This window comes from Melospiza georgiana, chromosome 2, assembly GCF_028018845.1.
Source record: "Melospiza georgiana isolate bMelGeo1 chromosome 2, bMelGeo1.pri, whole genome shotgun sequence".
In the NCBI taxonomy this organism is placed as follows: Eukaryota; Metazoa; Chordata; class Aves; order Passeriformes; family Passerellidae; genus Melospiza; species Melospiza georgiana.
In genome coordinates, this window is record NC_080431.1 from 104,087,753 (window position 1) to 104,111,863 (window position 24,111).

A 24,111-nucleotide genomic window follows, 5' to 3' on the forward strand; every position below is an offset into this window, starting at 1 on the left:
CAAACTTTATTTGTCTGACATAGAGCTGCATCAGTCTATATTTGCAGAAAATCTACACGTGAAAATTACACTAAAAATGCTATTATTTTCATAAAAGAGAAAAAAAGGAGCATGATGCACATTAGTCCAGAACCAGAATACCCATATGTCTTTGCATTTTAAACACTGATTAGAGCGTGAAGATGAAAGACATTTCCAGTCAGTATTGCAAAACTGCATTTCACTTCTGCAGAGTGACTCCTCGGATGACTCCTCAGAAGACAGTGTGACAGGAAGTGATGAATAGTTTGGAGACAGATCTTTGATAAGAATTACACACTTCAAAATAGTGTCTCTTGCACCATGCAAAGGAAACAGCTGTAATTCTTAATTTAAAATGTTACAAATTAAAAAAATATTAAGGAGTATTAAAGAGTCAGAAAGGGGGATATACTTGTAGAACCCAGGTCTGACTGCCCTGAGACAGCAGCAGCCACCAGAAATAATTCAAGATCAAGGGGATCCATCCATTTCCCATCAAGGAGAAGGTAGCAGCTGTAAAGAATGGAGCAAGGGAGGGTAGTCCATGCTTGGGATAGCAAGCAACATCCTTTTTCCCCCACCTCATTCCCCAAGGTCCCTCTGCACAAGAGGCAAGAGGTTTTGCACATGGAAAGCCAGCCAAAAGCTGAAGTGAATAAGGGTCCAGTTGCACCAAAGATGCCACCACCATCAGAAAATAAATAAGAAAGCCTGTGGGTAAGAATTGCAGACCAAGGAAACAAAGGGAATCTTGTCATTGATGTCTAGTACAGGCAGCCTGATAAGTGAAGCCTATTGACAAAGCCTTTTTGCTTCAGCTACAGAGCGTGCTCACAGGCTCTTGTTCTGCTGGAAAAACAGCACAATGCTGCATGTCATTCAGAAGACTCCTGGACCCAGTGTTGTCCAGGGCACTCAAGCTCCCCCACAACACTTCAATTTCACCCTCAGACACATGCCCCCCTCACCCATTGAGACTCCCCCTTAGCTCTATGGTCTCTCCAGCACCTGGCCAGGATTCTCCTGGTCCTCAGCAGCAAGGTGCCCCATGGTCCCACCTTTAAACATCCTCCTGACTCTGGGCCACCTCTCCACTTGCTGTGCCATCCAGTTTTACCTTCATTAGTGCTCACACATTTACTCACACACCTGCACTCCTGAACTGCACCATGGGCACACAGGCCCTCTGTCGTGTCTGACCCCCCTACACAAATGTATGCACCTATCCCAGAGAAAAGCTAGAAAAACATTTACTACACCAGAGTCTTGTTCCTCCCCAATTCAGCTCAATCCACCCCTTTCCCTGATTTTTATTAATTTCCTAAACAGAACTTTCCATACATTTCCTTCACTTTCTTTAAAAGTTCTTGGTTGAACCTGCAAGGATTGCTCTTCCTTTTGCCTTGTATAGTGCTGCTGAACTGTACTTTCTTTGATCCTGCAGGCTGTCATAGGCCACTTTGCTGCCCCAAGCCATAAGCAGATCAGGTCCCATAACTACCCACATCCAATATTCTTACACTGTGTCACTGTATTTGGGACACTGGAATGAGCTGCCCAGGAAGATAGGGGAGTCACCACCCCTGGTGGTATTTTACAACAGAACCCAATATGACTTAGTGCCATAGTTGATAACATGATGTCAGGTCTATAGGTTGGGCTGGATGCTCTCAAATTTTGTCTTTTCCAACCTAATTAATTATTTGATTCTTCCCACCACTCCCTGAATAAAAACCCCCAGAGAGATTCCTGTGCCTGCAGGGGGGAGCATGAGGACATCCAAGGGGCATCTGGGCAGGGCGTCTTCTGGACCTGCTGATCTCCAGCCCTGAATCAAAAAAATAGGAGGCTCTGCAGACCACCAAAACTTAACGTTTTAGTGCGCTAAAAGAACCAGACGGGTTTATACCCTGAAACCTGGAGCAGTGAATGGCACGGGCAACAGGCTCTGCCCTCACGCAGGGCCCCAGGGAGCAGCTCGGCAGCCCCGCATTCCCCAGGGACCCAAAAAAACTGCACGAACCGGAGCTGGCTGCCCTCAGCGTGGCCTCGGCCAGCACGGAGTGTGGCAGCGCCAGGGAGCCGAGAGAGAGCCCGGGCATTTTCCTAACTCCAAAGCCGCGCCCGACAGGGCACCTCCGGCGGGCTGCTGGAGGAACGGGCCCGCCGACGGACCAGTTGCTCCCAGAGCGGGCCAGCAGGCTGGCTGCCTGCTGCGGGAACCACGGACAGGGCTGCTGCGGGAGCGGGCCGACTCCCAGCGGGCTGGCTGGCTGGGTGGGTGCTGCGGGAACCACAGACCGGCTGCTGCGGGAGCGGGCCGAGTGGCTAGCGGGCTTGCTGGCTGCTAGGGGAGCGGACGGCGTGGCCGCAGACTGAGGGAGTGGGGCAGCCGGCTCTGGGCTGCTGCGAGAGCGGGCCGGCTGCTCGGCTGCCCATTTGGTTGGCCGGCTGGCTGCTGAAGGAGCAAGCGGCACCGCCCCGCGCTCCCGTTTCCCGGGCGCGCCCCCGCGCCCAGTGCGCAGCCGCACTGCTCCAAAACAGTTTCTTGTTCACGTCGGAGAAGCCGCTTCCGTTTCCAACGCCGCATTCCGGCCACACCTGCCGGTACCCGAGCCCCGCTCGCTCCGCCGCCCGCCCGGCCCGCCCGAGGAGGACGCCGCGCTCAGCCGCCCCAGCAAGCCATGTCTGAGGAGGGTAAGGCTCCCGGCCGGGCGGCTCGCCCCGCCGAGGGGGTTGGGAAGGACGCGGCGCCGCCGCGGCGCGGGGAACGCTCCCTCATCGTTCGCAACAGCCCCAACGCCCGCTGCCGAGCCGGCCGCGCCACGCCCACCGCGCCCGTCGCTATTCGCCCGTTCCCGCGCGGCCGGCGCTGCCATTGGCTGGCGCTCCTGCCCGTCGCCGCCGCGTCAGCGCCGGCGGGGGCTCGCGGCGCGGGGGCGCGGCTCATGGCGGGCGCGGCTGCGGCTGTTCGGGATCAGGGCGTGCGGGCCGGCGCGGCCCGGGGTTCTCCCCTGGGTTGTCCCCGGGAATGCGTGCTCCAGGGACAGGACTCGCCGGGAAGTGCTGCTCAGCAATAGTGTGGCACAGCCACAGCCAGGTTGCCTTAGTTGCAGTGTTGATGGCGGGGGAAGCTTTTGTTGTCCATAGTCCTCAAATGGCAGCTGAGCATAGTGCCAAAATCTTGTGGAGATTTTTCCGTGGAACAGCGAGGTCTCGGCTTTGACAGATCCCCCCAGCGCTGTAGTTACTGGATAAGAAACCTGAGTAAGGGAGAGTTGAATGCTGCTCCTAAAGGGAGAGGCCTGACCTCATGAGTTGACTATGAGAAGGCACAATGTGTAGTGCACCTTACGGGTTTAGACTTCAGACACCTTGAGCTTTGAGCCAAACAGGTCTATTTCCACCAGTTACGTGCTTCACCTTGCCTTTCAGAGAAGTGATGCTTATATAGACTCAGTTTATGCCCATATAGGTTGTTGCTGTCACAGATTTATTCTCTAAAGAAGTTCTAGTTGTGTCTTGCTCAGATGCCAAATTTTCTTTTATGATTTCATTGTTCAAGGAGCTTTTCTGATTAGGAAATAGCCAGTTGGCTGTGCAGTTCTGCAAGTGTCAACACGAGCGAAAGGAGTAGGACTGAGATGGCAAGAGGGTGGGAGCAGAGCAATTGTGATTATTGTGATGTAATCTTTATTAAGTAGACGTGCACAGTGATGTGTTTGTTGGTGCTTCTCCTTTGTCCTCAATTCTTCAGTTTCCTGATTGGCTTTGTAACTCAGTAATCCTAGCAAATACTATGCCTATGCTAGTCCCTGGCCATAGAAAAGATATGACATTAATAATATTGTTCAATCAAAAGGTGCGGTATGAGCTCCAATCTTAATAAACACTGAAGATTTTTATGTGAGTGTTTTTACCTTGACTTTCAGTGGCTTTATCATCTCAGTGATCTAAATATGACAGGCAAAGTTACAGGAAATCTGGCTTTATTATTTTGCTTCTCTCCATAGTAATTGGTTTGTATGAGCTGAATATTAGTTGCTGCTGTCTTCTTAGTTTGTTGCAAATTCTGACAGCAGCACTCTAATTGTTTCAGTGTTCAGAGGCTGTTGTTAAGCATTTTATCTCTGGTAGAGTATTCAGGTGTCTCTGATCCCTGACAACATATCTAGAGGAAGGACAAAATAATCAGAATTATGCTAAATTCAGATATGATTCAAGATGAGTGCTACCATTTTTTCTGAGTGTAGTATTTAAAAATCTTTGTAAAATCTGGTTTGACTTACACAGAGCTTCCATGGCTGGCTGTTTCACCTGGGTGTGGTGAGATAATGTTTGCAGAAATACAGAGGTGTGTATAACTGAACTTTTAGAAAATTAAGAAAACCCACCAGATTTCTATGAATAGTTTTTAGTGATTTTGCAAGCTCTCCTGGAACTCTGTATTAGAGGTTGAGATAGGATTTAGTACTACTTGGTGCTTTCAGCCATCTCTTTCATCAACCTCCCTTTACCATTCAGTGCTTGATGATCACTTACATTTGTGTTTCTGGAACTAGTGAGAGCATTCCTCAGGTAAAGTTCTTCCTTATTCCACTGGTTTATGTTATGTATTTTGTTAGTAACATACTTGGAAAAAGAAAAAATAGTCTGTCATCTTGTCTTCAGACTTCAGCTGATGCATCAGTTCTATTTCTGTGCTTCTAGCTCTCAATATCATAAATCTGCTTAAAGCTCTCAGTTATGTCTGCAGTGAAATTGAGTTTATGGGCAGATGATTACTGAGAGCTGTGATGGGATGATACTAACCCTGAAAGGCACTGGTGTCCCTGGGCTCTCCCCTGTGTATGTTCACTTTTTTGTGTGTGTTAGCACAAGTGTCGTGTCATAAATAGCACAGGATCTAATTATGGTCCAAGTCAAGTCTGGCTATCTCCTTTTGTGGTTTGAACAACCCAGGTAAGTTCTTTATTTATTTGGGTAGGGTTGCTTTGCTTGATTTGTTTTGCTCTGCAGTTCATAGTTGCTGGAGAGGCTTTTTGAGCTTTATTGGTTTTCCTTTTGATTCTGCCTTTGAAAGAGTTCGAGTTTATTGTTTGGTTGGTTGGTTTTAGTGTTTCTTGACGTTGAATACAACACATTTTCAAGTCTCAAATAATTTAAAGTATGTCTTTGTGTTGGTTACTGGAACTAAATTCATTGTGATGCTTGGCTTCACAATGATGCATAAAAAGCTGTAATTTAATGTAGTATAGGGTTAGGCCCAGAGTTGAACATTTTTGAGTGCAAATAATTCAAGTGTAAGTGCCTTTGACATGCTTCAACTTGATGATTTTGTGTAGAAGGGAAGATGATCTCCTGATGAAAGAATACTAAATGATAAGCTTAAACATCTTAGAAGTTAAAAAGATCATCTCCAAACTTGGTTTTTAATTTGGCCATTTCACTGGACTGCTCTATCTATAAACATTATTTTGTACAATACACATTTTTTATGAACTTCGATCTTTCAGCATATCCTACAGCTCTACTGAAAGTTCTAAGTCATAGCCTATATCATAACTCAGAGTATGCATTGAGTCTGAAAAGAAATTTGTTTGGTTATGTTTTCTAATTTTAGATGACTCTTACTTCAGATTTCAAACAGAAATTTAGAGTTTTCCTAAACTGATAACTTGATCCAATGATTAGATAAGTCAGCCAGTTTAGTAAGCCTTACTAATGTGCAGTCCACTTCACAGTAAAAGCCATGTTTGAAATATGCATAAACTTGACATATTTCCTTAGTCACACTTTTAAAATTTATAATTTCCTTTCATGACATACTGGAAACATTTAAATATCTATGTCATGAAATTTTCTGTCAGTGGAGTGAGTTAATGTATATGTATTACTAACTTGGCACAAGAACTGCAGTTGCATCTTCATCCAAGTCAGAAGTAAAAAACACTTGATGGCTGGTTGTTTGTTGTTTCTTTTCCCTGGGAGCACAAATTAATCCATAGAATTTGGCAGTCTGTGGTTTCTCCCTGAGAGTCAGAGTTGTATTTCTGTTTGGTGCTATATATGTATGGTAATATTCTCTATTCCTGGGCACCTTAAGAAAGCATCAGAAATACTTAGAATTGCTTAGAGGACTAAGTTGCAGTGTCTTTCAGATTATGGCTAAATAGCTGGATCTTTTTCCTGTCACAAATTTTTGAAGGTATGAATAATATTCTGTACTCTAATATTCTATGAGTAAATTTCGTTTAATTCCCAACAGTCTTATAAACAAAATATTTTTATCACATATTTATTCCTCTTGTTGATGAATGTAGTCAAACCTATAGCAGAGACATTTAAGTTTCTCCACTGACTTTAGAGGCCAGGCAACTAGAATGCATTAGGGAAAGGAGGAAATGGTTGGTATAAAACAGGTGAGTCTGCATTCTTGGGGCTGCTTTTCTTATAGTTGCAGTGTGACCAGTCACACTAATAAGCCTTCCTGGAAATGGGTGGTGTACTCTCGTCTTCAAGTTTCTTGACTGTTCATGTAAAAATGCTGTTCTGAATTCCCTTTCCATGTGTGAAAGCCACCACATTCAGCAATGGGTGATGGAAATTAAAAGGCCAGGGGATGAGGAGGATCCTGGCCATCCACCTGAAAGGTTAAAATGAGAGATTACTGCTTGTTGCTGCATTGCTTCCATGTCATTGTAGAAATCTGTTGTAGTTTTGGTTTTGTTTATCTTTTTTATTGAGATGGTTTTGCTTTCTGTAGTTTTCTGTTTGGCTTATGTTTGCTCTCCAGCTGTGAGTTGGTGTAGCTGCAGGCTTTGGAAACACTTTCTGCACAGAATCCGCTGCACTGTTGAAATTCTGATTTTGAAACTTATTTAAGGGAGAGTGGTAGAGGGTTTGGAAGACTAAGCCTTGCTTTCAGTATCAACCACTTTTAGAAACTCTCCTAACTTCTGATCATACCGGCCTTCCTCTAGTACAGATGGAGCTGCTCTGACCTTGCCATGTCTTTGCTGGTTGCACAGAATTTTCCCTCTTCTAGACTCATCACTCTCTCAGTGTAGATTTGAGTGATGTAGTTGCTGATCAGGTACGGTTGTTTTGCTAATGTTATTTGAGTGAGGCATGAGATCTGTGGCAAAGATTATGAATATACAGGTAAATTCTGGGCTTTTTATGGTTGCATAAATAATATACAGTTTGCATTGCTTTGTCTAGTTAGGGATAGAAAGAGGATTGCAGGACAGCAGAGACTCAGCTGTAAGTAGGGCATTTGTCAGACCATGCACTAATCTGGCATCCTGGCTGGGGAAATTGGCAGAGAGGATTGTCATCCCTCCTGCTTCGATGCAGATGCACTTTTACTGACTCTTTGTTAATTCTTTCCCAAAGTAGGTAGGATACTAAATGATTGTCAACAAAAAAATTTGTGCCTGTGAGGCAGTTAAATAATTCAGCACATGCTAATAACTCCCCTTAGCCTGCAATGAACTTCAGTCAGTGAATATCACTGAAGTGTTTTGCTAAAAGCAGCACCTAAATTAAGTTCATGAGTAAGCCTGTTGTTTACTTCCATGCAGCTGATGAAAACTGGCCAAGAACTGTTCTCCCACTGGCAGCCTAAGCAGCATATCCTGAGTGTGTCCTCAGCTAAACTCCTCTGTACAGTCAGCTCTGCCCCAGGTAGATTTCTGGCTTTGTTTACACCTGTAAACCAAGCTCTTGACTGTGGAGCAGTTGATGGGTGTTCCTGAACAGACTATCAGTTTCTTAATCTGATTGGCAGACAAATCCAAACCCTGCTGTTTATGTCTTTTGAATTAGATGTGACTGTTGGCCAGAGGGGAAACTGAATGACCTGTGGAATTCACCTCTGTTCTTACCTTTTGGTCTCTTTAAGAAATTGGGAGAGAACAGGATTTGAATGAATTGATTATGCAAGTGTAGAAACCCAAATTGCTGTTCCACTGATACAGTTCTGATTCATTCCTGGAGCTCAGTCCATCCTGTGCACTGAACAGGGCAGAGACAATGTGGAAAATACAGCCTGTGTCACACATAGAGTGTCATGTATGTGTGCTGGCTGAATTTCAGTTTTATTTCCTAACTTGAAAAGGTTCCTTCCATTAATTTGTTTCAGCAAAAATAAATTCTACTCCCTCCCTGACCCTGTCAAAAACACTGGATCTAAAATACAAACTATAATACAGTTATTCTGAAACCATTTTTCTCTGAGGTAGGGTGTTTAATTGGAAAAAATCTACTACTGGAGATTTGCCATTCAGTGTTTCTATACAGTATTGCATTGAGAGCCAATGTTTGGATGGATCTGAATATCAAGTATACAGTTAGAATTTGTAGACTGATTTGTTCAACTGTATTAAGCAAGTCTTAATTATGACGGTAAAATTTCAAGGCCAGATTGATACATTTTTTTTCATATGCTTGAATATGTAAACCGTGGAGTTTGTAGAAGTGCTTGTTACTGGCTTATAACTGTTCCTGTTGAAGCTGGACACTTGAGGGAGAGCTAGGTACTGAACAGTCTCAGCAATTCCACCAACTAAGCAATAGTAAGCTGCTTCCATTCTAGTGTGTTAAAACCTCAGTGTCTATGTTTAAAAGGGACTTTGCATTTAGATGCTGAAGTGAAGCCGGATTTATAATAGCCTGTGGTACAATTGAGATAATGCTGGGTGTGATACAGGCACTACAGTTGGCAACCCGGTATGCAGAATGGCCTGCAGTCCTACCTGTTTCTCTTTCTGCTGTTAGATTATTTGTGTGTGAAGACTGAGGAGGAGGATGAAGCTCTGATTGTGGACCCTGGAGACAGCGGGCTGTCCGCACAAAGCTGCGTGCCAGTGCAGCAGAACTCTGAAGCAAACAGTGCTGTTCACCACATGAGTCAACTTGCCTATGGTAATTACTGTTCATTTTTATTGTGATCTGATAGGTAATGGCTAGTTTTAATGCCATATGTTCTGTGCTTTTGGATTCAGTGCTTTCTATATTACCCCGTCTTTAAAACACGTTTTATTAGAAAGCTGCTTTATAGAAATTGCTTGGCAGTGCCTTTAATGAGAAGTGCCTTTTACTTATTACTTTCAAGGTCCTTATAAATGGTGAGCCTGCTAAAATATTACATTTTAAAAAGACAACTTTTTACTTACTTGTAAGGGTAAGTATACCTAGGAATAAATTAGGAAGCAATTTGGAAAATAAATGTCATGAAATAACCTAGCTTAAAAAATTAGGTTTTGAGATAATCTATCCAGAGTAACTTAGTCATGGAGATGCTGATGTGTAATGAAATGATAGAAGATGGGTGTTTAAGATGATAAATTATCAGCAGTAAGTAGCCATTGTGATTGTCTTTAATTCACTGTATTTATTTCAACATGCAAGATCAGAGTATCTCAAGAAATCTTACCCAATGCTTCATTGGCCCAGACAAAAATTCTTTACAGCTGTTATGAGCATTTATTGAGTTCTGTAGCAATATTACCAAGTCAATGAGGAAAATTATTGTAACTAAGTGAAAGCGCTTCCTACTTTGGGGGATTTCTTTTTTTAATTCAGCCAGTTAACTCTATAGAGAATCCCATCATCAGTATTTCTCTTCACAGACACAATTTACATGTGTTTCCTAGTGTTGTTGGGTGCTTCTGAGAACCTTTAGACTTTATGAGCTTCTAATTGACAGTAGAGTATTGTGTACTTGTATGTTTACATCTAAAAACAAATTTGGGAGTGGAGGACAGTTTGCATGGTTTACTTGGGGTTTTGTCTCTGTTATTGAAAAGAAACAAACAACCCCACCAAAATTAAAAACTTCTGCCCAAGAAGCTGTCACAGACAGTTGCTAACCTTGGTTTTAGGACATGAGTAATTATTTTATTATTAATAAATTGATCATGATGAGAGCAGTTGTTTCTTTAAAGGTAAAATATGGTTTTGTTATCTTTGGGTGTATTAGCATTAGATATTGTCTAGTTAAAATCAAGTATGGTGAGATATATGAGTGAAACACACCACAGGTTTATCTCAAATGGGAGTATCGAACTTTAAACTGAAATTCTGTCTGATTGGTTTTATTCAACCACTGTCTTAGACCAGTCTCTTGTAGAGCAGTGCCTTTCCTTCACATCTCATTCTGTCTGTCCAAATGAGTTTCTTCTACTTTTGTCTTGTATCTTCTTGCTTACAATAAGAAGCTGTCAGAGGAAGCTCAACATCGTGCAGAGAGAGATCTAGGTCTTCACTTCTCCCTGCCTGCTGCAGAGCACCATTTTTTAAAATTTTTTCTTAGCCATTTATGCTCACAAAGTCAGTATTACTTTTACTGTCTCTTTTAAAAATATCATTATATTTGAAAAAAAAATACTAAATTGAATTTATAATTTCTGATCTAAATTAATTCCATAAGTAACTGTTTGGCATTATGCTGGTAAACAAATTTCAAATAATCAAGCAGTCTGAGAGTTTAAAAAGAAGGGTGACTGTACCTATTTTTACTATAGTGAAATGTTTAATGCAGTGGGAAACTTTCTGATGAGCTTTGCTTTCTCTTTAACAGGAAGTGAAGGCTTGCCAGTGCTTGCTGATCAGACAGCTTCACAAATGGGCCACTCTGCAATGATGCAGAGAGGAAATGGTCACAGCCCCGAGAAAATGGATTTTGTGTTTTTGCGTAATAAAAGAAAGCGACTTTCTCCTGCTGTAGTGGAGCACAATGTGGTATGTTTCACCAAACAATAGCCCTTCCTTTTGAGACCAGTTTCAGTTGGAACATAAATTTTCTTTCACTGCTGTGTGGTGATTGATCACATTCACTGAAGATGGGTAGGATATCTATGCATGGATGCTTCTAGCAAGTCTTCAGCCTCCTACTCTGCAGTCTGTCCATACATCCAGAATTGCCCCATCCCAGGTGCAGAATCCAGCACTGTCCTTGTTATTCATACAGCTGGTGGTTGCCCAGCCTCTGATTTGTTCAGATCTCTCTGTGGGGCCTCTCTGCCTTCAAGGGAGTCAATGGCTCCTCCCAACTTAGTGTCATCAGAAAATTCTGTGTCCACATCATTTATGTCCACATAATTTATGAGTGTATCCACACTCTTGTGTCCTTTGTCCACGTCATTTATGAAGATGTTGAGGAGCACAGGGCCCAGGATGAAGCCCTGCAGAACCCCACTAGTGACAGGTGCCCAGTCTGAAGTCACTCCATTCCCTGTAACCCTTTGTGCCTGGCTCCTGAGCCAGTTCCTCACTCATGCTGTGATGTGTTTATCCAGCTGTGTGCTGGACATTTTGTCCAGAGGATCCTGTGAGAGGCAGTATCAAAAGCTTTACTGAAACTCAAACATTGCATCAACTGACTTCCCTTGATCAGCTAGGTGGGTCATCTTGTCATAAAAGGAATTTAACTTTGACAAGGAGGTCCTCACCCTTCTGAAGCCATGCTGGCTGTGACTGATGACTCGGTTGTCCTTTAAGTGTTTTTCAGTAACTCACAGAATAATCTCCACAATTTTGCCAGTCACTGAATTCTGCCTGTTGGAAACAAAACAGAAGTGTTATCTACCCTCCTCCCAGCTTTCCTTTTCTAAAATAAAACCTGATCAGTTAAAAAAAAAAAAAGTATCACCAGCAGACGCTGTAAATCTATGGTGAGTGATGGATGGGATCGGCATGCATCCAGTAAAAGGAAAATGCCAGGATTGTCCAGGTGGTGGCACCGTCCTTCCTGCTTAAAAGCAATGTGCAAGCCATGAGGAAATTGCCTCTTGTAGAAATTTTCTACAGCTTCTGCTTTCAGTTACACCCACTGAAGTCTCATAATTTGGACTCAGAGGTCTTTTTCAATCTAAGTGATTCCATGATTCTGTGATTGCATAACCTCGGCTGTATAGTACATTTAGTTAGATGAGAAAGTTCTGCCTTAGAATAAACAAATAAAAGTGCATGTTGCTGTTAATTTTATATATATATATACATACACATATGTACACACATATATGTCCTCTTCCTGTACCATGGTAAAATCACTTGAAGAAACCAGAGGTCTGAGAGTGTGCTATAGCAAATCCAGGGTCAAGCTGGTAAGGAAACCTTGATGACTCTGGTAGGTCTTGTTTTCTTGGGCCCTTCTATAGCCAAGGGAGGGAATTATAGCTACAACCAAAAGTGTCCAAGTTGGATTCCTCAGAGAATTCTTTAACTTTTCAAAATATTAAATGTTAATTATGTTATTTCCCAGATGAGTACCAGGGAAGAAGAATATGAAGATAGTGACAGTGTCATTTATGAGTATGAACCAGACTATGAATGTGTAAGTGAATTTTCTTTTGTTTGACTGCCTTTGAAAAGCTGCTTTGGGGATGCATGTTTTGGGGTAGGCTGAAGTAACATGAAAGATTTGAAGTTGGTATTTACTTACTTAATGTGATATCCTAAATCCGTGTATATATCAGTACCTTACACTCCTTTTTTCTCTTTATTTCTTTTTTATATTTAATTATTATTTTAATGAAAAAGGAAAGCATTTTATCTGAAGCTTCTTATACTGGATATCAACAGAATCCTCTTATGGAGGTCCTCAGTTATTGCCAGGTATGGTTTTTTTCCTTTCTATCTGAAATGATGTTTAAACAATTTTAGTTATACTTCAGGAAGTGTTGTATTATAAACTTGACAACCAGTGATGTGATCCTTTCCAGTTATTTGCTTCTTAATTGCCCACATAACTAAAATATTTTCAAAGTAAAACTAATCTCTTTCATATTCTCTGAACTTTTCATAAGAATAATTTTCAAAAATTGAGCTTTAATACAAAATGTAAAGTTTAGTTATTGGGAGGAGTTTCACAGTAATGGGAAAGATATGGCAGTGGTACACACCCAGCTATTGAAAGTACATGTTGCTTGCCAAAAATCCTGCTAGTGTTGGTTTTCTAAGTTCTTTCCTTTTTGATTTCTGAAGCAGTAACTGGCAAAATTGAAAATAACTGCACTAAAAATTAAGCATCCCATATTTATTCAGGTGAGCACTTGTGTGATTGGAGTCATTCAGGCCATGCTTAATGGAAGTCAATTTGTAAGTGATTTGTAGCCAAGTGTTAATGTCTTGTAAGTCTCCTTAAGCATTCAGCAGTGCTGTGGAAGGAAGTTGGCTAAGTTTTAAGGAGAGAGTTCAGCTTTTAATTGAACTTTCTTGGTTTCTTCAGATTTAGGTGGGTTCTTGTGAAGCAGTGCTATTTTCAGTTTTATATTTGTTGACAGGCCATGTATGATGCCATTCAGAAGCTGGATAAAAAATTTGACCTGCTTCATCGTAAGGTCTCGGAAATGCAGCATACTCGTATAAAGCCATTCTTGCTCAAACCTGTGAGTATTAAAGACCTAAGATGCTCATTTTTACTTTAATTCTCTCATTTCCTCTGATGCTTATTTTAAAAATCCCAATCCTTTCACTAAGATTGAAATAAGGAGCAAAATCGTAGACTTGGAATCTATTTCAATTCAATTACTTGAGATTTCTGATGATGTGCCACCTTCAGTTTCCTGTGTTATTGACTAGTGGCCACAGATTGGCAGTGACTGCCATCAAATTCAGGATGCTGTGATAGATGGTGTAAAATTCTATTTGTATTGGCATGAACAGAAGTGAATTGTGTAGGTGCATCTTAAACTTCAGTATATTGCTGTTGTACCTTTGCAACATGTGGTGTGCTGTCTCATTGGTTTCTGCAGTTAGAAGAGAGTTTAAGCATCAGTCAGGTTGGTTCTATTGGTTTACTGAACTTTAGATGTGAGCAGTATGTTGTCATATCCATTACAGTATATAATTTATTTTTTTAATGGAAGCTCCTTTTTAAACATTTTTAATATTGTTTGATATTGAGTACACCGTATTCATTTTGTTCCTAAATGGTTGATCTATTGTTAAGTAAGGAGACACAATTTAAGTATTCTAACAATGATCTTTAAAAGGGAAACATATCAGATGGTTTTTGAAAAAAGGTTATAAAATCCATAATGACTTCTTTTGTCATCAACACTACAAAGCTTTTAATGTGGCAGAGATGATTCTGCTGTCAGGAGATGTCAAGACAGCAGTAAGGCCATTTACTTTAAGGGTGGGTGGAGCTGAATTTCTCACACCTGTCAGCTATCAGTAGGAAACTAAGTTTTATTTAGTTTGTATTTTTATTGTCAACTCCAAGCTTGTGCTGGCTACTCATCCAAAACCATGAGGTTCAGGGAATAAACTGATCTTGTCAAATGCAAATGAACCCTGTAGGACCTCTGTGCTCTTACCCTCCCCTCTGATATGTGGGATGGCAGCTGCTTTAATGTTTGGATTTTTGGGTTAAAAGTGACCTGCATTGCTTTTTTTTTCTTTTTTTTTTTTTTTTTTCCTGAAGGCTTTTATCTGCCAGCTGTTTTCTTAGGTTCTGCCATCTAAAACTATCAGGAGTGCTGTTGGATTTTTTTATAGCTGTACCATTGCTGTACTTGTGAAGGGCTAATGGAATGGTTTGGGGTAAAGGTATTTTTTTTAATTGCATGAATTCCAAAAGCTGGAGAAACTGACAAACTTTCAGATACATAAGATTTCCTTAAGGTCACAGATTTTTTTTTAAGGTTACAATGATGAAATAATAATGAGATTCTCTAAACAAACACACAAAACCACCAAATTTAAACAAAATAAGAAAAACAAATCCCCATGTGTCATCTTCATTTGGTGGCTCCTGCTCAGTGACTTGTGTTTTGAACTAGAATGCATGCTGTATGATTTTTAATAAAAGTACTTGAAGTGATGGAAATATAGCCTATCTCTCAGTTTGTCCATCTCAATCACTTTGGAATCTTCATTGTAGATGAGATCTGAATATTTAATGTTTTCAGCTAACAAGTAAAGAAAGAAGAGAAAGTGTTTGGGTTTTTTCTTGTTTGAAAGGAGCTACAAGGGCAGTGGACCCATTCCTTGAAAATTCGTAAGTCAATGACTGGGTCAATGACTGAAAAATTTTAAATTTTATTTTGCCTATTTACTTTTTACTAGAGGTCTAGAAAGTTGTTTTTCCCCCCCAGGTGAAAAAAAATCTGAGAAACATTAAAGCTGACCAGATAAACTCTTAGTGTTGCAGATACAAATGAGAATAGAAGATAGTAGAGGGAAGGCTAAAACGTGGTTTAGCCACGTTTTAGTAGAGGGAAGGCTAAAGCTCTGAGTTGATGACAGAGACTACTTCAAGGAAGAATATGCTGCTCATAGCATCATTACTATTCTAGTAATCTAGTTTTCCTGGTTTGCTAAAAAAAACCCAAAATTATCAGCTACATCTAATTTAACCTTTTAATTGTTTTCTGAATCACGTTTGCAGAAACCAGTTGGATTTACATACAGAAGTTCCAGTCATTTGCCTTCAGGAAACATAAGAGTACCAAAGCACATGGAAAGAGATTTAAGTCTTCATCGTTCTTCATCAGGCCAGGGAAGACATAGCCCAGCTGTAAGGGTTGCTTTACCAAATGGCCACGTTCAAGTCAATTCCAAAGTAAAACATGCCCCACAGAGTTTTCAGCTGGAATCTCAGCAGCCTGTTGGAAGGCAGAGCCCACCACTCCCCACTATAGTTTCTACACATTCATTACATTCATCATACACAGCAACTAATGGGATGCCTGACCTTTCACCACAATCAAATCTTGCTCCCAGTATTGTGGAAAGTACTGTCAACATTGCATCTTCACCCGTGGCATCACCATCGATGCCAGCACCATCTGAGCCCAGTCAGGAGAATAATGCTGTGGAGTTGAACTGCAAAAATGCATCTGAGGATGTGAATATTAGTGAAGAATTACCATCTTCTTCAGTCTTCATCAATCCTAGCTTTGGTGAGAGCCTTTGTGATAAATATGAGAAACAAAGGCTAAGAAAATGTCTGGTTTACAGTAGGTGCTTTGGGTTCTTTTAACTCTAGGCTCTCTTTTTCTCTCTTAATGTAACCCTTTTTTATTCTGTGTATAACTCACAAGTAATATGTGCATGCTACCCATGTGTTGGAGGAGGCAAATAGATTGCCATTAAAGCTGAGTGAGGCATATGCCTGTATGCATGTTGGAAGAAAGCAGCTTGCCTGATCTGTGTGAAGGAAATGTCTGTTTTCTTCTCATGTGGGATTTTATTCTTTCTGTACATCTCTTCTGGACTCAAATCCTCCAGTGTTTGGTTTCTTCCAAAATACTTGATTCCAAAGAAAAACAAGAATTCTATAGATCATTGCATTATAATACACATATCAAATAGCACCATGTATTAAAAACTGATGCCTTTCTAAAGGGTAAATGCCCTGATTTATATGCAAGGCTGAGTTATGATTTCTCTGCTTTTGGTCTAAAAAATACATTTGTACAGCTGAAGAGCTGTGTGAATATTAGGTGAAATATTCAGATATATATCTAAAAATTTGTAAACAGTTAATGTTTTAGCAGTTCTGTGTATGCATGTGCCACTCTTTATAAGTCAGTGTCTTGAAACCGTACCTGTATCTGCACAAATGTAAAATAGGACACTGTGAACATTGTGGACTGTTGGGTGTCTGATGTATTTTCTTGGGTGTTTTGATTTCAGTTAGGCTGGTGGTTAATGTGAATCAAAAAGTTACTTCTGTTATCATTCCAATTTAAAGCTGCTTTTGTAAGAGCAAGGATAAGTAATAATACATAGTAAAATTAACTGTAGTAGAGAACATGCTGAGAGTCAAGAGAAAGAGTTTGAAAAAATGTTCTGTTTTTAACAACTCGTTTGGGATTTTAATTTTTTTTTTGCTGTATGTTTTTGTTTTACAAAAGAGTTTGTTGGTGACCCAGCAAGAAATGTGAAAGTTCCTGGAAACCATTTGGTGAAGGCTCGGCAAAAGACCAAACCCAAGTACGCAGCGCGGCACTTGGTGCGCGTCTTGTTCCCCAAGAAGACTCTACTGTGCAGCGTTATGGGAGCGAGTGCGCGGGGACGCAGGACACTGGATCCAAACAAAGTTGCTGCAATACGAGGTTTGGTACCTTTCAAAATACACAGATTTACTTCTTTCATGCTTAACAAAGTTTTGAACTTAAAAGGAGTCCTTTTCTGTATGTTTCTGGCTAATTGCTGTCTGGCAGCTGGTGAGCAGATAAATGCTGCAGTGGATGTGCTCCACTCTGCAGTATCTGTTTGTTTTGAATGTCCTGCTTTGTAATTCTCAATGTTCGTTTTTCCTCAATTTGAATGAAACCATTCAAATTTCTTCTTGTTTTATGTACATTGTGTTCATCAGTCATGCTTGCTCTGTCTAGATTTTTAATTGCAGTTCATTTTGTGTTTGTGTGTCCCATGGATTTTGTCAGTGGTTTTTTGTTTGGTTGATTTGGGTTGGTTTATGGCCATGGTATACTTGGGACAAACATTAACTGGTGGTTTTGAAACACTCTTTATGTTGAGTGAGAAGTGGTGAAGATGGGGGGGGGGGGGGTGGGGTTTTAATAAATGTCAAGTCATTTACACAGATCCCATGGCATGTATATGTTAAAGGGTCAAAATTGAGTGTAAGATTATATAAGCCATGTGAAATAGTTGTAGCAACAACTTTACCATGTGTCTGTTCTTTTGGGGTGGATGGTGGTGGTGGTTTTGGGGGTTTTTTAATAGTTAGTATGATAAATCACATATTCCCCCTAATTCTACCAGGAAATATTAAATATAATAGAAGCATTATTCACAACATCTCAAAATGTATCACAGAACATCTTGAATTCATAATGCTGGTTATTTTCAAAACATAAGTTTATTATCTTTATTTATCGATGGAAGTCTGAAGCTTGTAAATGGAGAACAGTAAACATATGAAACATTAGTTAACTTTCTCTCTCTTTGTAAATTAGGATACTTCTAGCTACTGGGCTTTGTAATGATGCTTCAAACATTTTCTGTATTTTATATGCAGAATTTCTTGCAACTAACTTTCCAACCTATGATTTGAGTGAGCGTGGAAAAGACTGGAAAACCTGTATCACAAATGTCAATTCTATGATCCGCTCCTTACGCTCCGAAGCCAAAGCAAAGGTGATGAGTTATTAAGTACTAAGCTTGCACTTTTTTGTCAGATTCGTTATTTGACCTGCTCATGGTACAAGTGCAGTATTGGAAGTTCCTTGGGTTCTGTCTCTGTGTGGCTCAGCGCAGGCATGCTGACTGCAGCGCTGGTTCCGTGTGGGGAACACTGGAATATGCTGCTTTCTGCTTTGCCTCTTCTTGCTTCTGTGACCAGAGTTCAGTTAAGAAGTGTGGATACATAGGATACTATAAGGAAAGCACTGCAAATGTTGCCCAGAAGTAGTGTCAAATTTGATTGAGAGTTTAAACAGATAGCTCTTAGCACTTGTTTTTGCAGGCTTTTTTTCAGATATATTCAGCTATGCATTTCAGTTTTATATTGACTGAAACATTACTCCCAAAACACCTCCAACTACATTTACTTCTAAAATGCTCTGTGCGCATCTTTGTATAATTATTAACTGTTTTACTGGTAGTTTTCATGATAGAAACTCAGGAGTAACTATATTGCAAAGATCTGAAATCTAATTTATACTAAATGTGAAGTTAACTGGAACACCAATTAGAAAACTGGTAGGCTTGTCTCAATGTGTGTACTAACCTTATTAAATATTTCAGCAGAAAACTGAGGGGAAAGAAGAAGTGTCTGATGCTCCTGATACATCTCATTGTGTAGATTTAAATTATAATGAAGATAGTGGAGACAATTCGCAAAATTCTCAGAAAATGACTGGCTCCGCAATTGACATGTTGCAGAATTCAGAATTGGATAAGTTTCCAGAAGCTTTTCAGACATCTTTGGTCAGAAAACAACAGTCTTTGGAACCTATGGGTAAACAAAGAAATTTTTGTGTTCTGACATTGCTTGTTACATTTTAAATAGTCAATGAGAGGCAAACAATGGGTCTGTAGGTATAATTGCATAGTAAAGGGATTTTCTGAGCTATATGAGTCTTCTTTTTCTCTTAAGGCAGTCATTTGGTGTACACATAGTAAGTCTTTTTGGGAAAGAGCAAGGGCATTATATCTAGCTAACAGAATATATGTTTGCATCTACCAGAATCCCATAATGCATATCTGCTGTGACATTGGGAAGTTCAACTTCAGTTACTCTGTTCAGTGTCCTGGCTTTTTTCTTTTATTTGGTAGATATTCTGCCTTTAAAAAGTAAGCTAGCTCAGAATATCTATTGGAATGATATTGCAATTTCAGAAGAAAAAGCACACCTTTCTGCCAAACTGACTCTTTAGGACAATAAAAATCTTAAAGCAGCCTTTATATTATCACTTTTTTAATGTAAGCGTTCAAAACACATATGCATTGAGGAAAAAAATTGTGTACAGCATGTGATGCTTAGATACCCTCAAGGAAAATGGGCTGAGATTAGTTGGTGTGGGAAGTAATTTATTCAATTAGGGTCACTTTGGGGTTGTTTCAGATCTGTTCCTGTGCCCAAGATTTGTTAGTCAGATCCCACAGACCTCTGTATGTACTAAAAATTTTGCATTTTTTCTTATTAATGTTTGCAGTAAAGTGAGGTAGAAGCAGTTGAAAAATACTCACTCTGTTTCTGCTTGCAGAATCTGAGCACCACTGAAATAGCTGAACTTTTATTTACTTACTTACTTACTTAGAAAAGCATCATCTTTTCACCTGAGATGAAACAAGTTAGAAAGCAGTAATTAATAATGCAGCTTGCATTGCTGAAGACATATCAGAAGTACAGTTTGTGGTTGTAAACCAGGTGTTCTGGCTGCTTGGCCACATGTCTGCAACATGTTTCATGTTAGCAGTAGCTGTAGTGTTATGGCTTTGCTTTGGTCTTTCCAAGCAAGTAGAGAAGTTTCTGGGTGAGCTTTTTGTGCCAGTTTTGATTTAATACAGCCACTTTGAGGCATGGTCAGTGTTGGATGAGTAAAATATCTCTCTTTCCTCCATGACATCTTCTGCAGAACCCCTTGGGAGCCCATGGCGCAATGTCCAGTTGCCTTTCTCGGTCATTTACGTCGCCAAGGGGAAGACGCGGCCGGAGCTGTCAGCTCGCTTCCTGATTCGTCACATGTTCCCTGAGGAGGTGCTGGTGAAGAGCAACGTGTATGGCAGCCTTGATCGTGGCATGAGCCCACTGGATTCCAATAAAATTAATGCTCTCAGAGGTATGTAAGAAAAAAACTCTGTTAAATCATAATGTGGGGAAACTGGTAAGAGTATTAACTTTGTATCCTATGAACAAAGCATAGAGCTTCAGAATTAGTCTGTGAAAATATTCTTACAGGTATTTCTGCAAGCAGGGGAACAAAATGAGAGGAAGTAGATAAAGTTATATTTTAGTAGCTCAAGAAATTCTCCACATGATGAACCTGGTTTGTATGGGAAACTCAATTGCCTTGACATTGGCTTGAAAGGGCAATGCAGTGGGCGATGGGAGCAGTGCCTGAGGATTCTGGAGGACATCAGAGATAATTCCTTGATACAGGGACTGTGTAGATGAAGCAGAGGACAGAGATGTCCTGTACAGCAGGTTATGGCTCCCTTCACAAAAGGGGTTCTTGTGTGATAATTGGTGGTGGCATTGCCTGTAGAGATTATGAAATGAGCCCTGAGGTCCTGAATAGAGTAAGAAAGGTCTGAGTACAGACTCTGTAGCTTGGGAGAGCACACTTTGACATTTGGGGAAGTCACAGATGGGAGCTTGTGAGAGATAGCTCTGAATAGGACAGAATCTCAAGAAAGTTGACAGATCTTTAAGAACAGCCTTCTGCAAGCACATGAAAGTCCATCTTGATGCTTAGGAGAGCTGAGTTATGGGGAGACAGGTTGGGCTAAGCAGGGTATTCATAACTGAGCCCTGCAGAAAAAAAGCCATATTTAGAGATTAGAAATAAGGAGAGCTTATGAAGTGGAATTTAGCAACTGTTGTGTTGTAACCCATGAGGTAGCTAAACACAGGTGCTTGCTCACCTTCTTCCTCCCTGTCCTGTTCCCCTGCCCCACCCACTGGGATGAGAGAGAGAAGTGGGGAAGGAGGACTGTGTCTGAGGGAGCAGGGTTCATGCTCAATAAAATGGAGCTGTGACTCACACCCTCTGGGCTGATGTCTGGGCGTAGCTTGAGGAACAGACAGAGCATGCCAGAAACCATTTCCAGTATGGCAAGCACTAACCTGGGAAACACTGCCACTTGAACATCTCCACTTTTATATATATATATGTGTGTGTGTGTGTGTGTGTGTGTATATATACACACATACACATATACAGACATGTAGGCATATTTTATTTCTTGACATTTTGAGCTTAAGAAGCATTCAAAAGATGTAGTAAGTGTGTCTTAGGACTGCAGAACACCATGTAGGCCACAGAGCAGAAGAGAGACAAATCCTGTGTGTTGTGGTTGCAGCCAGACCTTGTCACTTGGCTCTGGAGCCAGAGGACAGTCCCTGCCCCTGTTTCCTTTAACACAGCCTGACTGGATGGCAGCACCAGCTCCCTGAATTTTGCCCTGCAGAGCAGGAAGGGGCCCTGCATAGCCTTACTATAATCCCCAAAATCGGTCAGTTTTGGTCAAAGAAAAGACATAACTTTAAAAGCTGTTTAGTGGACCGTGTACAAAGGCTCTGTAGACCTTGAAGAATTCCAGTTCTGTGCTGTTCCTCTGAGGTCAGGTATTCTTGAATTTACTGCTGGGGATGGAAGTAAGGAGAGCTTGTCTGCTCTTCAGCCAACAGCTGTAGTTTATAACTATGTCAGCATAGTTAATAACAGGAGCATCCTAAGGCACACTTCCTCTCCCTTTCACCTCTCCTTCTGGAGCAGAGTGAACTGCAAGAGCGCAAGTTTTTATCTCAGTTACTTTCTTCCTTCAGACCAAAGTTTTTCTGGCAAAATGATTTTCCAGATTTGTAACTACAAGTTAAAATTTTAACTGTAAGCAGTGGTACTATATTAGATTTTTATTCGCTGGTAAGAGAAAGCTGACACAATATCTACTAGCTATACCTTTCTTTCTACTATCAAGGTAAATCTGGATGTTAATCAGAGAAGAAGAAGCAATGTTGCTTTGATTTGAAATCAGAGATGAGAATTCCTTTATGGTGTTTATTTAAGACTTATCAGGTTGCTTAGAGAAAACATGGAATTCAGCTCAGCAGGAAATCACTCCTCAATAAGTTTAAAAACCAATTTAAAATTTGGTTTTTTAGTTACTCATTTTACTCATGGAAGGGAAGAAAGGTACTATAGTCCCACCCTTTTTATGTCATTGCTACCAAACTCAAGTGTTTGTTTACTGATCTTACTTGCAGTATGGTAAGGAATGAACTCTCACAATTTTTATGTCACTGTTGTTCCTGTACATCTGCGTTATGCTGAACTGGTGTGACTGATTTTAGTGAATATAGTTGCCAGAGATCCTCTGAAGGAGAGCTTGGTCCTGCCTAATTCAGGTCATTGTGAATTGGAGCCCAAGATTTGTCTTCGCTAGCTGACCACTTTAGAAGCTGAAGTTACTCAGCACTTCAAAGGATCAAAACCACACACATGGTCACATTTTATTTTCATATTTTGTTTTTGTGCTTAGACCTTTTTTTACTCATTTTCAAATATAACAGAAAGGGGGAAAGCAATATCTGCCCTGCTTTGCTTTTCGAGGCTTGTAATATGTCTAGCTGTCCTGGTTTGGTAGCATGCACTTGTTTTAGCTTAATTACATCCAGAAAGAGTATATAGCTTACCTAAATAATTGATAACTCACTATTACATACTTGCTTATTTTTAGACTTCCTTCAAGAGAATTTTCCATCCTTTGATCTCAATGAAAGTGGGTTTGATTGGAAGGCGTGTGTGGCTGCCATAAACAGCACAATCCGCAGCCTCAGACACGAGCTCAAAAAGGCCACGACTGGAACACGCCACAGAGCCCCGAGTGCAGAGTCCCCCCGAGGATCCCACAGCCGCAAAGCCGGCGGAAAGCATCTCTCAGATTGAAGCTCTCCAGCAGCTGCCTCAAAGCTTAATTTTGCAGGTGTTTGTTAATTCTCTGTAATATTGAGCTGTCCTGTTCAACTGAGTTGTCAGCAGCACTAAAGAGCATCACTTCATGAGACCAAAATTAGCAGAAGGCTTGGGAGCCCTGACTCTTTGCATAGGTAGTGTTTGGGCCCCTCAGAAATTATTTTCAGTGTTCCCTGTAGCATTTGCAATGTGGTCTCTCCTAAAAGCATCTTCTTCTCATGATTCATTGAGTCTGAAAGATTATTCTGGTTAGAAAAGATGCACTGTGCATCAATTCAGCAGAAGCAGATGGAAAAGAGGAGAGGAAAGAGTGGTCCTCCTTGGAGGGTGAATCACAGCCAGCTAAATTATCTCATTATGTATGAGGAATGAAATTTGCTTTGACAATTGGATATCTTCAGTGAAAATATCAGAAAGGAGAAAATATTTTTAATTGCATTCAGGTAACTTGTCGTATGTGGACTTGATGATCTTCATTTCCAACCTTAATGATTGTATGTTCTCTCACATTTTTGCCTCCTATATCAGTGTCTTTTGCAGGGTAAGAGGCAAACAGCAATGTAAGTACATCTGGTAATGTATGGGGGAATGATGCCTTAAATTTTAGCTTTCATATTTTCCAGATTCTATACTGCATGAGTACATAACTCTGAACTTCATATAAAGTGTTAGCAGGTTTTCTTCACAGTTTAGTTAGACAAAACAATCCTTTTCCAGTTTGAGAACCCAGGACACCATCACAGCTTCAGGCCCAAAAAGTACAAACAGCAGTGAATTGAGGAGAACAGTCTGAGAGGATGGGAGTTCATAACCTGAAGCTGTAATTGGACAATTAACCCCAGTATGTAAATTGACCAAAACTTACAAAAGTGTGAAAACTCATGACCCATCGTCCATCTTGGGTGTAGCCTTGGCCAGGCTCTTGTACTGCCCAAGGTGTATCCTTTGAAAGCTGTCATGGTTGGAC

At 40.8% G+C, this 24,111-nt stretch overlaps 1 protein-coding gene across 4 annotated transcripts; it reads left to right on the top strand.

Annotated features, from left to right (window-relative positions):
• Window positions 1-2,640: 2,640 nt before the first annotated feature.
• On the top strand, window positions 2,641-23,168 carry BEND2 (BEN domain containing 2). Of its 4 annotated transcripts, none has more exons than XM_058018590.1 (12): window positions 2,641-2,718; window positions 8,803-8,949; window positions 10,607-10,767; window positions 12,290-12,361; window positions 12,568-12,642; window positions 13,311-13,415; window positions 15,422-15,935; window positions 16,893-17,093; window positions 18,023-18,141; window positions 18,751-18,964; window positions 20,085-20,288; window positions 22,909-23,168. In XM_058018590.1, exons 1-12 carry the CDS (start codon window positions 2,706-2,708, stop codon window positions 23,115-23,117), a joined length of 2,034 nt encoding a protein of 677 aa, XP_057874573.1. In that variant the 5' UTR covers window positions 2,641-2,705; the 3' UTR covers window positions 23,118-23,168. The 4 variants fall into 4 exon arrangements, with proteins under 4 accessions (XP_057874573.1, XP_057874574.1, XP_057874575.1 ...); XM_058018591.1 differs by having other exon boundaries at window positions 18,754-18,964; XM_058018592.1 differs by lacking the exon at window positions 2,641-2,718 and adding an exon at window positions 3,054-3,288.
• The last annotated feature ends 943 nt before the right edge of the window (window positions 23,169-24,111 follow it).

Coding starts and splice junctions, on each gene's coding strand:
- BEND2 (XM_058018590.1), top strand. Junction 12,643..13,310: donor AGGTCCTCAGTTATTGCCAG/GTATGGTTTTTT, acceptor ATTTGTTGACAG/GCCATGTATGATGCCATTCA. Junction 18,142..18,750: donor GCTCCGAAGCCAAAGCAAAG/GTGATGAGTTAT, acceptor TAAATATTTCAG/CAGAAAACTGAGGGGAAAGA.